General features: G+C 44.6%; 1 protein-coding gene across 1 annotated transcript in view; it reads right to left on the minus strand.

Moving 5' to 3' along the window:
- The window catches only part of DNAH7 (dynein axonemal heavy chain 7), a gene marked incomplete at both ends in the record, with an annotated part of 165,773 nt that overhangs the window by 106,040 nt on the left and 46,079 nt on the right, over nucleotides 1–13,654 (minus strand). The window contains 5 exons of the mRNA XM_079783090.1: nucleotides 1,202–1,311; nucleotides 2,665–2,877; nucleotides 4,845–4,985; nucleotides 7,631–7,829; nucleotides 9,602–9,795. Of these exons, the coding sequence (XP_079639216.1) occupies nucleotides 1,202–1,311; nucleotides 2,665–2,877; nucleotides 4,845–4,985; nucleotides 7,631–7,829; nucleotides 9,602–9,795 (857 nt within the window). The remainder of the gene's footprint in view (nucleotides 1–1,201; nucleotides 1,312–2,664; nucleotides 2,878–4,844; nucleotides 4,986–7,630; nucleotides 7,830–9,601; nucleotides 9,796–13,654) is intronic.

Genomic DNA, 13,654 nt, shown 5'->3' on the forward strand with positions numbered 1-13,654 from the left:
AAGTCCCAGCAGCCCGCAGAGAAGGCATGTCCCACCCGAAGGAGAGTCCAGGGACTGGGGAGGGGGCTCCCAAGCACCCACATCAAGATCCCCCGAGAGATGAGCACATCTGGGCTTGTGCCAGCACCAAGGGCACGAAGCAGCCAAGAGATAGTTGTCATTCAAGACGCATGTCACTATAGACCTCCCTCTGCCTTGCCTTCGCCCCTCCGCCATCAACCCCCAACAGCAGAGGAGCCCAAAGGCCAGCGATCACGGGACGGGTGCCCAGGACAGGGATAAAAGTGACGAAGGATTGCCCACATTTACTTCCCGAACGCAGGCCCAAGCTTGGTGAGCCTGGAGCTGTGGAGAAGGGAAGCTTAAAACTCGATGAAAGATATTAACTTCGCTATGAGGCCTAAATGGACTTTAATATCTGACAAAAAGAAAACCGCTAGTCATTAACATCTTTGAATAACCAGAAAAGTTGGGGAGTCTCCCCCAGCTTTCTTCATCTAGGGAGAAGGGGGAGCAATATTTGATAGAACAAAGTTTAAAAAGAACAGGGATAAGAAAGAATGAAATGGCTTTCTGCTCGCATCCTGAGGCTGGTTTAGTCAATGAACGAGGTAACTTTTTGAGAGAAAAAGAACAAAATTTAGTTCAGTATCTGAGATAATTTGGAATATGGGCGATGGGAGCTTGAGGTTAAGTAGTTAGAGACCTTTCATTACGCAGACAGATGACAGAAACCATGTGAATGAGATGGCTGATGGAGCTGTCCAGCAGGCATGCGCCAGGCTAGTCCACAGGAGGGACCTTGGCTGGGGGTCTAGACCTGGGCATCCGCCAGAGTCTGAGAGAGAATGAGAACACCCAGGAAACCATGAGGAAAATTCCGTGTTTCAGGGGAAGGAAAGAGATGTCTCAAATGATCCAAAAATAAGAGCCAGAAAGTTTCAAGAATTGACAGGCTATGTGAACAACGTAAGAAACCACAGCCATACCTGACAATACTTGGAGCTCCAGACTGGAGAGGAAGAAGCCAGCAGAGAAAGAGACATTGAAGATCAAGCTGAGAGTAGAATTAAGGGTCTAGGAAAAGGTAACGCAGGATACGTTTACGGAGTGGAAAGTAATTTGGTACTTTATGAGATATGAGTGGTCTAGAGATGAGTGAAAGTTATTCCCAATAGATCCCTGAAGTTAACGAGTTTACCTGTAACATCTGTCAGTGAGCGGAGTGATCACCAGCCGCGGGGAGTTGCCCAGGTATTCATACCCATATCGCAAGCCAGCATTAATCATCTTTGTTTCTAAATTATTGTCCTAGGACAGAGCAGATAAAATAAAGTTAGCTCAAATAATAGAATTTCAAATAACACGAAATCTCCAGCTCTTTTATAAGCAATAGCCATCTTATAAACAACATCTTTAAAGTTTATTTAATTCAGGAGAAGAATTCAATATCTGATTTCCTTGTCGAAGTAACTGAAGTCATTGGCTTCAATTTTTCCTATAGAACATCTTTGGAAAATATAATTGTTCCTTATGTCTCCTGTATTTTCTTTTTTTAAGTGGCTTACACTTTTAACTTTATTTTTATTGAGGTCTTTAAATTTATTTGTGTGTTCTTCAGTTTCTTTCATCAATGTCTTCTCGTTTTCAGTATATAGGCCCTTCACCTCCTTGGTTACGTTTATTCCAAGGCATTTCCTTCTTTTTGATGCAAATGTAAATGGGATTGTTCTCCTAATTTCTTTCTCTGATCATTCATTATTCTCCTATAGTTTTGACCATTTATTAAATTAATTTTCACTGTAGCAGGGTATTTTCACGATCACCATTTTACAGATAAGGAAACTGATGCCTAAAGGGAGTAGGTAACTTGCCCGGTCATACATCCGGTCAGGGGGGCGGCTGAAACAATGAGGCCACAGCCTGGGCCCCTCACCACTGCACACGCTGCCTCTCGCCTATGTTTCCCGGGTTCCGGTTCTTGCACCTTCTCTCCTCTTACCCCATTTCACCCAAGCCTTTCACATAAGCGAATAGAATCTGATGAGAAAGTTGGAGGCCGGATCTCCGGTCGTGAGCTCTCTCTTCCCCCTCTCAGCAGGCCCAACCTTTCCCACGGTACTAAGCGTCCCTGCTCCCCCTACCTCCCAACGGGGTGGCCACCACCAGCCACCCGGTGCCCTGAGGAAAGCCTTCCTTCCAGGTGATGTTTCTGGTTCCTTCCACTGATGAGCAAGAGAGAGTTTTAATGACTAAATCCGACGGAAACAGTCTGATTTGCACTTTCCATAGATGTCTCGAGTAATCTATAAATGCAGCTCTCAACTGACTAGTTCCAACATTGTGCAGATTCAGCAAGCATCAGGACTCGCTTAAAATGAGGACATTTTTATAATTACTCATGATTGGTGTGTGTCTATGTGAGTTTATGTATCTCTATGTAACTATACATTTGGCTATGGGGAGCTGGATTAGCTATAGATACAGTTTTAGATGTAGAGTTTTTGGCTGCCTCAATCTTCAATCTGGAGAACGCTTGCTTGGGTAGAGTCAACTGTCAGGAAAAAATCCTATGTCACTGATACCATTTCCATGCGAGCAAGCGCCAGTTACAAAGCGATGCGCTGCAATGGCGTTGCAGTAACATCCAGTGCTATCGCTTACCTGCCAGTAGTACCTGAGCTGACTTAACCATTCAAAGTCAGATTCATCACTGACTTTCTTATTGACAAGGGACGTGAGGACGTCTCTGGCGTGCACATCCAGCACCACCAGGGCCCCCAGAGTCACACGATTCTGCTTGGACAATTTGCCACGGACCAAGGTGACAATATCATCAATTTGACTGTTACATTTTTCCAAGTATTGCTCAAGAGCCTGGAAGAAAAGAAGATATGATTACTCAATAGGATGAGAATTTATTATTTTTTTAAAAAAAAAAACACTTTGAACTTGCATGTATACAGAGTGTTTTCCACATTTTTATCGTGATTTCCCATATGACGTGATTTCAAAACAATCCACTTTTCTTACCTCAGGGGTATCAGGTGATAGTATTTTTGTTAACATTGTCTTCCTTGTAAACCAGTCTACACAGCGAGCTAACGAATCTGGAGTTAACTGCTCTCGTATTCAGCCAAAATAAACCCTATCTGGAACCAAATGCTTGTATCTTGCCTAGGCCCTTCTAACGATACAAAGATACACGGACTCAAAGATACACATCGACATTCGAGACACCCCAGGCTCTGTGACACCATGACCCCTTCGTTCATGTTCTAACCCCTGGAACGCCTCACAGGCACCAGGTCCACAGCCCCCACTCGCTGAGTAACCCCCTGGGAGCAGGTGCTGGGGCGGCGGCTCTGGGAGTGTGACCATCCGACCTGGTGCTCTGTAGCACCAAGCGCCAGATGACTCGGGGTGTTTGCAGAGGACGGAAGCGCCCCGTCTTCCACGGGCTCCCAAGAGCCTCCAGCTGCTCAACCAGAGCCGTCCCTTTCCACTGTGAACCCCGCATGAATTAGGGGAGAAATCACCGGCACAGAGAATACTGAGACATAGGCCAGCCTCCCAGATAGACCCACGGGCCGAGGGTGAAGGGCAGCCCACACCAGAACAGCCACAAGCAGAGGCAAAAGGAAGCATTGGCTTTTCAGGGCACAGGTAAGGCTTCATTCATGTCATGCCGTGAAGCAGCCAGGAGAGCGCCACAGCACTCAGAGGGAGAGGGCGATCGGCCCAGGAACATGGCAACAGGCTGCCTTGCTACGTCTTGTAGGCTCCCGCGTCAGAGGCCCTCAAGTCTGTGGAGCGAGTGACCCTGAGGCGCAGGCTCTCATAGGCTTGCTCTGTGAACGGCTCCATATCTGCACCATATCACCTGAGTGTGTGTGAGTGTGTGTGTGTGTGGGGGGGGGGGGGGGGACTGAATACACTAGCAAATGTGCGAGGAACTCCATCTCAGCATCAGCGGGAACTGTTGTAAACCCAAAAGCCACGTGTCTCTAGACAACATGGTAAGAACTGCCGACAGAGCAGACGGTTCTGAGCAGAGGACACACCGAGAAGGCAGTGACCTACGTGACCTGTCCCTTGAGATTCAAATTACCCTTGGCGTCTAGTAGATGCGTAAAAGGATTACAGTTAACACTCCATTGCTCTACCTCAACTCCTACCTGTTCCGGCCTTCTTGGAGTCGGCCCAGAAAAACACACGTTTGGACAGAGGGGAGGAGGTTTGATAAACACTACATTTGAAATGAAAAAATTGGAAGATGCCGATAAATTTGGCTGATCTGTTCACATTTGCTTCTCTGGCCCCTCCACACTATTTCCCATAAAGCGGATGGTTTGGGGGTCATCAAGAAAGGAGGGAAGTCCAGGGGGACTAATGGTACTAAATATGAGTTTAGTAATGAATAGTGCTACTAATTAATTACTAATATGAATTTAGTAATAAATGGTATTAAATATGAGTTTTGTAATGAATAGTGTTACTAAATTCATATACCCAATGTATTAGGGTATTACAAATCAAGCATCATTCAAAATATTAATAATTATTTTTGCAAAAGCAGTGCATGAAAAATAAAGATGAAAATAGTCTAAATGAGCCTGATACCTGGCCTCCATAGGGTAGCTTTACTCCTGACATTAAAGAGAACTATCCTTTCTGAGTTTCGGAAGCTTCTCAGTCCTGTGGTGACTCTCTTTTTAAAGGTACAGTACTGTACATAATAACGAGACTGAGACGCCGGTGCCCTTGGCTTTTGGGTGGATTGCATTTCTTTATAATAATCGTTGGGGAAAATGCTGGCGAGCCTGCGGGGAGGAAGAGCTCACCTCTTGCCCTTTCGAAATAGCCGCTTGGACTTCGAGTGTCCAGAAGGTCTGGGACACACAGAGCACCGTCTGGCCAGGCCAGACCCGCACCCACTTAATCCGCTCGTACTGTGTGTAGGCAATGATGGCAGCTTTAATAACCTAATGGGAAAAAAAGGCCGAAGATGAACAGTTTCACACCTGAATGTGCTATCCAGTAAAGAGCTAAATGCCAACAGATTAGCGCGGACTGTTACATGTTTTACATCTTAGCCAATTATATAAAGACACAAAGCACATGACCAGACCCTTTAAGTTCAAGTTAATTCCTATACCTGTGAGTAAAACAACTACATTACATAGCATTTTATTTTGCTGGGGCATGACCAATTTGTGTGAAGCACATTATGTCAAATATTTATTGGACCAGTCGTAGCCAAAAATATCCTAGATAGATTTGGATTGAAGAGGCATAAGGCAATTTTATTGTAACACATAAACTCAAATACTTCCCAAATGAGAGCCATCAAATTCATAGGTACTGATTTTCTTTGAGCCAATCAGATCCCCACTCAGCCATGTGCATCTGTGCACCTGGCCATCAGGGAAATCACACAATTTCTCTCGAGTTCCCCCGCGTTTGCAGATCTCTCCCCCTCTCAGTTCCACAATGTGATGCCCACAGCAGTGATGACCGGGACTAGTGCACAATTCACTCATGGGGAGTTGAGGGCCACAAAATCAGGAAGTTTAACTCATGTGCTTTGCTACATATTTTTCAGTGGACTGATATACCCACTTCTTCTACCAGCCATCAGTGGGTGATATTTTCATCTGTTATATCAATCAAAAATGGTAACATCATCTGTGAGGTGACACCGACTTTAATGTTTGAATTTCAGGGGGGAAAAGGTCAAAATTGGATTTTTACGAGAAATATATAAGAAGGGGTAAAACGTTTTAGATTTCTAGTCTACCTAGTATGTCTATGGAGTTGAAAAGGCCGAGGAAGCCACAGAAAGAGCAGGTTAAAAATGAGCAACTGAGAGATGGGGGAAGGAGGCAGAGTAGAGATACACCAAGGGTGGAGTAAATATATATTGGATGAGGAGAAGTAGGACTACATAAAGTTCTATAATATTGAATGTAAAATATATTACTACATCTTTGTAAGTCATATATACAAGTAAATATATGTGTATATATATATAAATTATGTATATTTTGGGGGGTAGCAAGCTACATTAAAGTCATGATAATCTAGAATGATAAAGGGGCAAAGGTGCTAAGAATATGACTTTTAAATTATTTACAAATGACATAAAATTAACTTAATTTAGGCATGCAGTAGTCTTTCAAGTATGCAAATATAAAGAGCACCACAAAAGTAACACACATATCTCCTATGTGCATTTATATTGCATTTGTTTGCATACTTCACCAACACAAACTTACACATGAATATTTGGGGAAGATATTGCCTACACAATTCCTTGCCACCCCAGCTTAATGCTCTGAAATGGCAACCGAAATATTTTCTTTAAGCACTTGGCCAAACAAAATGAAAAGAATAGTTGAAATAGTATCAGATATGTCTGAAATAATGAGTCTTCACTGCATGCATCAACTAACCAACCAATACCCCGAGTCAATGCTGCTAAGTAGTGGTCCACGTGGAATTCATCTGCATCGCTAACAGCTACAAAAGTGGGAATGCTCTTTGTCACTAGTTATCAAGGCCTATGCAAGCGCATCCTCTTCGGCCCACTGGTCCTCCACATGAGAATTATCATGAGCAAATAACTAATTCAATCAAAGCTATATGTGTAAGCATGTCCATGCTAATTTAATTTATAATAGGGAGAAATGGGAAACTGCCCCAAAGATTTTACACCTGTTGGGAAAATTGTATGCGGGCAGATATTAAATCCATGTTTTAGAAGAGAAAGAAGCATTAAGACTTGTGATATCCATTAACCCTTTGCACTCGCTTGCTTTTTTCTCGATTCCTTTATTCTAATGCTAACCATGTCTAGTCACACTCGACATCCGAGTGCAAAAGGTTTAACATGTCGTTTCTAGTTACTTTTTCAATAATGTGTGTGAGAACCTGAAAAAGTAATGAAAGTGATTGTTAGGACTTAACGCCTTATTTCCTTTGCCCTCATGCTCTCCTGCTCGGCCATGATTTTTATTCTCGATAAGGAACCGGAGTGCTAAGTCCACGGGATAGGAAAAAGCGAGTTTAAGTGCTCAATCAATATCTGTTTGTGGCCATGACTTGAAATTCTCCACTAACAAAAATAATTACAAATGACTGGGTGATCATGTGTTCTATGAGGTGATGTGAAAAATAGGAAGTTCACATTCACTGCAGGACACATTTATGGCTTTCTACCATTTTGGTACATATTTTGTGTGTACAGAGAACAAGACGGTTCACCAGAGAAGCACACACGTCCAGGAGATGGATGTGCAGCTGCAGAGCAGGGCTTCTCAGACGAGTCTGAAGACAGACGGTGTGGACCAAAGTGTGTTAGTTAGTGACAGAAGCACTAGCTTGTGGCTGTACGAAGGGAGACAGGCTCGCGACTATGACCCAAGTCTCCTCTGGGATGGATGGCACTTTGTCCCACTTGTCAAGTGAGCCACTACTAAGTTACGTCACAGACCACCGCTTGGTCTCTGAGCGATGGATTACAGTTAAATTGGTAATCCGCGGCTCCATTTCTGTCTGACAGTGCATTGATCAGCGACACATGAACGTTCTATCATCTGCACTAGAAACAGTGCCGGCGGCCGGCTACCTTGTGAATGGATCTGATCATCACTCTCTCTAACTCCACCAGCCACTTCTCCACTTGGCCTCTGGCCTTCACCGTGGAGATGGTCTCGATGAGCTCCACCACCTCGTCCTCGCTGCTCTTCATGTGCGTGATGTCTAGCGTCTCCGTAAACTCCACCCGGGCAATCCCCTCGAAACATTTCTTCAGGTGAGGCTGCACCCTGACGGGGAAACACACACATTTAATACCATTTGTGAGACAGCAAACCGAACGATGGCCATTCTTTGTGCACCGGCCCTCATTCAAAATTCCTAACTGTGTACCCTGGGTGAGGCTCCTGCTGGAGGCTGCGGGGGATCAAGGGCGGAGGGGAAAGACACAGCCCCTGCCTGCGTGGGTTAGGCCGTCCAGGGGAGGCCCGCGCTAACGCAACCATCAGGGCCTGGAAAAGCACAGCTCTAAACCGCGCTGCAGAGGAGACGTCCAGGGCGCTTTGTTTCCAACGCAATGAGTCGAGAGATTTAAAAGTAACATAAGGAGCGAGCGAATCCTGACTAACAGATACTCCACGGGTCTGAAAAATCGTCAGATGCACAAAAATTGCCATTTCAACTGGGATCTTCAGAGGTTTCCTGCAAAACATGAACTCGGTTTAGTGCTTTACGTGCTTTGCAGTTTGCTAAATCAACTGCCTTGAAGCTACCCAGCTTTGGTCCTTTCATTGTGATAGAGTTGGAGCTGACTAAGGCCCTCATTCCTGGCACATGACCAACAGCCAATCGACTACCCCTTTCAAGTGGGCAATAAAGAAGCAGAGATGAAGTCTCAGATGGAAATCTGAGCCTAAATCGATCTTTTTGTCTAAAACACTCGTCTCCTACTTTGAAGATACAGCACAGAATTAAATTGTTTAACAAATATCTATTCACTGCTGGCTTGTTATAGGCTATATATTCCTTTAAGGAATCGGGACTCCACACTGGGGGAGAAAGCAGTCAGAAACCTCTGCCGTGATGGAGCGTGTATTCTGTTAGAGGAAATCTAACAGTGGACAGATACCGTGCAGTGTAGACTAAGAGAGATGGTACAAAGTAGGCCGAAGGAAAAGAGGTCGAGAAGGCAGGCAGGAGAGGTGGCCGGGGAGTGCTGGGAGGGTTTCCATTTTAAATAGAGCGGTGAGCCCTGCCTGTGTGGCTCAGTGGTGGAGCGTCAACCTATGAACCAGGAGGTCAGGGTTCGATTCCCGGTCAGGGCACATGCCTGGGGCTGCAGTGCTCGATCCCCAGTGTGGGGCATGCAGGAGGCAGCCAGCTGGTCAATGATTCTCTCATCATTGATGTTTCTCTCTCTCTCTCTCTCTCTCTCTCTCTCTCTCTCTCTCTCTCCCTCTCCCTCTCCCTCTCCCTTCCTCTCTGAAATCAATAAAAACGTATTATTAATAAATAAATGATAAAGTGGTGAGGAAAGGCCTGCCGAGTGGCAGGTGTCTGGGCAGGATTCCACAAACACCTGGAGGAGGTAGGAGAAGTCTGAGGGCCACTTGGGTGGGAGAATCCGAAGGCACCGAAGGAAGAGGCTGCCCTTCTCTGGGGCAGTTGCAAGGACCGCAGCAGAAGGAGCAGGGGAAAGCCACTGGGATGAATAGGAAGGACAACGGGACCCGCCTGTGTGGTCCCTGCGAACCACTGAGGACACTCACTTCTTTCTGAATGTGGTCTAGAAGGTGAGTGTTCTGAAAGTACCTGTAAGGAGATGTGTGATCGTATAAGAAAGCCACTCCAAGATTCATCACGTTTGGGAAAATATCATTCAGTGACATTACTTACATCTTAAATAATTATCGTCAGTTGATCCTTGATAGTATTCACAGTAGTCTTTTTAAAAGTTACTGTAGAAACGATTATTTTTATGTTTATGTATGCTCTACCTTATTCTAAAAATTAAATTTAAGCCGATAAATTGAGCCACGTGTTACGCAGGTGAGTTACTTACCTCGTAGGATCTTTCGTCTCAGATAGGATCTCAAGAAGTTCGTCGTTAGACAAGAAGAAGAACCTGGGGAAGAAGAGGCGCTTCTTTTCTAGATACTCGTTGAGTCCCTTGAGGATGAGTTCCAAAAGCTCATTAGACTTTTTCAGCTTCTCCAACATTCTATCAATAGTTACAACGGACAGAACGTGTTTATCCTAAAAAGGAAAGGGAAAAAAACACTCAACTCAAAAATACTACATACTAACTTCATGTTCATATTATATTTGAGATGACATGTCTTTAATCAAACGAAGTTTATGCAAAATTTAAAGTAAATATTTATTTTTAAAAATTAGTCTTCTCTCTTTAATTATGTAAAAGTCATGTTGACTTGATCCTCAGTGATGCTCACAATTTCTCATTCTAAATTGTGAAAGACAGCCGAAACCGGTTTGGCTCAGTGGATAGAGCGTCGGCCTGCGGACTCAAGGGTCCCAGGTTCGATTCCGGTCAAGGGCATGTACCTTGGTTGTGGGCACATCCCCAGTAGGGGGTGTGCAAGAGGCAGCTGATCGATGTTTCTCTCTCATCGATGTTTCTAGCTCTCTGTCCCTCTCTCTTCCTCTCTGTAGAAAATCAGTGAAATATATTAAAAAATAAATAAATAAAAATAAATAAATAAATTGTGAGAGACAGAAAATGAGCAAGAGGGGGTGAGGGGAGGGAGAGGAAAAGGGAGAAGGAAAGGGAGAGAAGGAACAGTGAACTCACAAGAAGGATGGGGAAACAAAATAGTATGAGATACGTTTGTCTTTTATTCTTTGAGGAAAAGTACTCTAAAAAGATGTCATCATTATAACCAATATTTTGAATATTATTATCTATATATATAAAAGCCTAAGTAACCAGCCGACTGATAGCTATGACGTGTCTGCCCCCCTCCCCACCCCCCAGAGGGAGGTGACAGGTGGCAGTGATGGGGGGGGGGGCGGCGAGCAGGCGGTGCCAGGCCACCAGCCAAGGTGGGTGCCAGCAGGGGCCCTCCGATCGCCCCACCCGCCAGTCGCCCCGCAGATGGCTCTGATCTCTGTCCAGGCCTAGGGACCCTACCCTGTATATTGGGAACAGTCTCTCAGATTTAAAAATTAAAACCTGGCAAGGCTACTCTAACACTGAAAAAACAGGATGATGCAGCGATGACATGCATGGACTCTGGCTTGCACATTTTGGGGTCAGCCCTGATTCTGACACTTACAACTGTGTGACAAAGCCAATTACTTAACTTCTCTCTGCTTCAGTGTTTCCACCCATAAGATGGGGGAAATGGTACTACTGCCTCAGAAGGATCATTTTATGTACTACTTTTTATAATCAGGGCAAACAAATGTAGCTGCCCATACAACAGCAAGATGCCTTTCACCTGCATGAAAAGTATGGTCACTGGTGCATGCAGCGTCCGGATTGCGAGAGGGATGTCTGACTGCTGGTTTAGGCCCAACATCCCTCAAGGGGTCCCAGATTGCGAGAGGGCACAGGCAGGGCTGAGGACACAGGCAGGGCTGAGGGATCCCCCCTCCCACCCCCCCGTGCAAGAATTTTGTGGCATCTAATTTACTAAATAAGCTTAAAGGTGGTAAAAGGAAGTGCCCAAACACACGAGAGCTTTAATCACCAGGCCAAACCATACGCCTTGGAGATCACAGCAGTGCTCTTAGTAATGTAAGTAATCAGGCATTTTAGAAAACTTATATGAAATTAGATCAAGAGAATATTGTTAAAAATTAAGCATAGATTTTTCAAAATTAAATTTTGAATCTGTAAATTGTTTCATACAGAAATTTGATTCTATTGCCAGAGTGTCTAAAGCATGCTTTTGCTAATATAGTTTGAATGTGGCTGAAAAGGAAAGATACATATTTTTGGTTTTGGATTATAACAATGCAACTTAGAAATACAGTGATTTAATAAAAAAAAAAGAAAGAATTATCATTAATACCTGTTTTCTCAATAAAAGAGACTCAGATGAAATATGAAACATATGATTGGCTTAGCTTATCTTTAAAGAGATACAATTTTTAAAAGGAATTTTTAAAACTATTTTCTAACAGTTTCTTTTACATTAGCATTTTTTAAAGCACACAAAAAGAAGCGTACAGGTCATCATTTAAATGTGCGGTTCACTCAATGCAGGATTGAATGGTTCTCTTGTACCATTAAATCCCCAAACAAAATGCTGTTCTTAGAGCGCCACCTTCTGGAGAAGCATGCCTTTCTTTGTTGGAGGGAAAAATGTGGGGGAAAAAATCCCTTTCACAGATTCACAGTATTGGTTTTATTCTCGGCCAAAGAATTTATTGCAACGTTGCTATTCCGAACCTGAGATTTGGAAGCTAAAAGTCGGTTATTTAAAACGACAGTTCACATTTCTCCTCCTCTCTCCTACAGTTACAAGAGAAACACCTCTGGAAACACTTAGCATGCAGGGAAGGTTTTTAGATTGAATTCCTCAGATGCAAGCTATCTAACCAGATTAATTCAATGACTCTGAGCCAAATAGGCTAGTTCTAAGTAAACATAGGCAGGAACCTATGTACCGTGGCATATGGACTTAAATACATGAGTCATCACGCCATGACTGGAAACTAAGCAACCTTCTCTCTTCCCGTGAGAAGGTAAACAATAAACACTGCTTCAGAGCCAGGAACCACAGACCCGGCTCCCAACCCACATTCCTCCTTACCGCCTGAGCCGCCTGGGCCATCTGCTTGACCCGAGCCTCTGTTTTCTCATCTTTAAAATGGGGCTGAGAGCGCTCGCTAAAAGCTGTCATGAGGACCAAGTTAGATAAAATGTTCGAAGCACCTATTATGGTGCCTCGAATACACATATACTTGAAACTACTACTTCCCTTCCATAACTGTGTCTTAAAGGGAAAGAGGGAGATAGACAGATACTAATGTGGGGGGGGGAGTGTGTGGAATGAGGCGCCTACATCCTTCAATCCGTTATCGAAGAGTTAAAATAAACATTTTACAATCTGCCGTCCTTCAGGTAAAATACTGATCACAGTCAAAGAAAACTGCCTTTAAGTCCCTTCAAGCATTGGGTCAGAGCAGGCACTCCAGCCGTGCCTGTGGGGTGCTCAGAAGGAAGACGAGGTGGCCCCTGGAAATGCAGAGGAACCTCAGAAACACCCTCCCTCCACGTGGCACGGCTGGTGTTAATGGCTGTGCTCTCGGGACAGAACCATAAGATGTCACAGCAGGAAGCTTCTAGAAGATTGAAACCACCCACAGCTCCTGACACTTCACCGACTTTCTATCCCCTGGAGGGGAAGGAAAGGAGCTATTAACTGTCCTTGTGCGGGTCAAAGGGAAAATTATATAAATGCCGTGTGTCTTCTTTTCCTGCACAAGTTATCCCACTCTCCTCACGCCAATGGCAACCCACGGCTGGCTGGCATTTCTCGGCCAAATGCCTGCGGTGGGGCCTGGAAGTAACGCGGGACATGGAGAGAGATTCTAAGTCCCGCTGCCGGGGGCTCCCAGAAAGCACAGTCTCATCCACGTGCTGGCGGTGAGCTCAGGCCGGCCCAGAAACTTCCAGAAGCAGAAACTTCCGAATCAGAAATCCCTGGACAATGGAAAATGGCAAGATCCCCATCAAACCTTCTAGGCACTCAGGAAGGAAATGTGGGGTCACTGAGTAGACACATCAATCCCCTTACAGCTTTGAGATCCTTCTTTTTAAAAAATGAACTTTATTATTTTTATTATTTTAAAAAATGTATTTTTATTGACTTCAGAGAGGAAGGGAGAGGGAGAGAGAGAGAAAGAGAGAGACATCAATAATGAGAGAGAATCATTGATTGAGGGATTGAGCCCACTACCCGGGCATGCGCCCTTGACTGGAATTGAGCCCAGGACCCTTCAGTCCGCAGGCTGACGCTCTATCCACTGAGCCAAACCAGCGAAGGGCAACTCTGAGATCCTTTGACCTCACCGGGCATAAAAAGCTTTCAAGACCCAAGATGTTTCTAGGTTTCATTCAGGTCGTAGGGCCACGCATCTAAAA

This window comes from Cnephaeus nilssonii (assembly GCF_951640355.1).
Source record: "Cnephaeus nilssonii genome assembly, chromosome: 10".
In the NCBI taxonomy this organism is placed as follows: Eukaryota; Metazoa; Chordata; class Mammalia; order Chiroptera; family Vespertilionidae; genus Cnephaeus; species Cnephaeus nilssonii.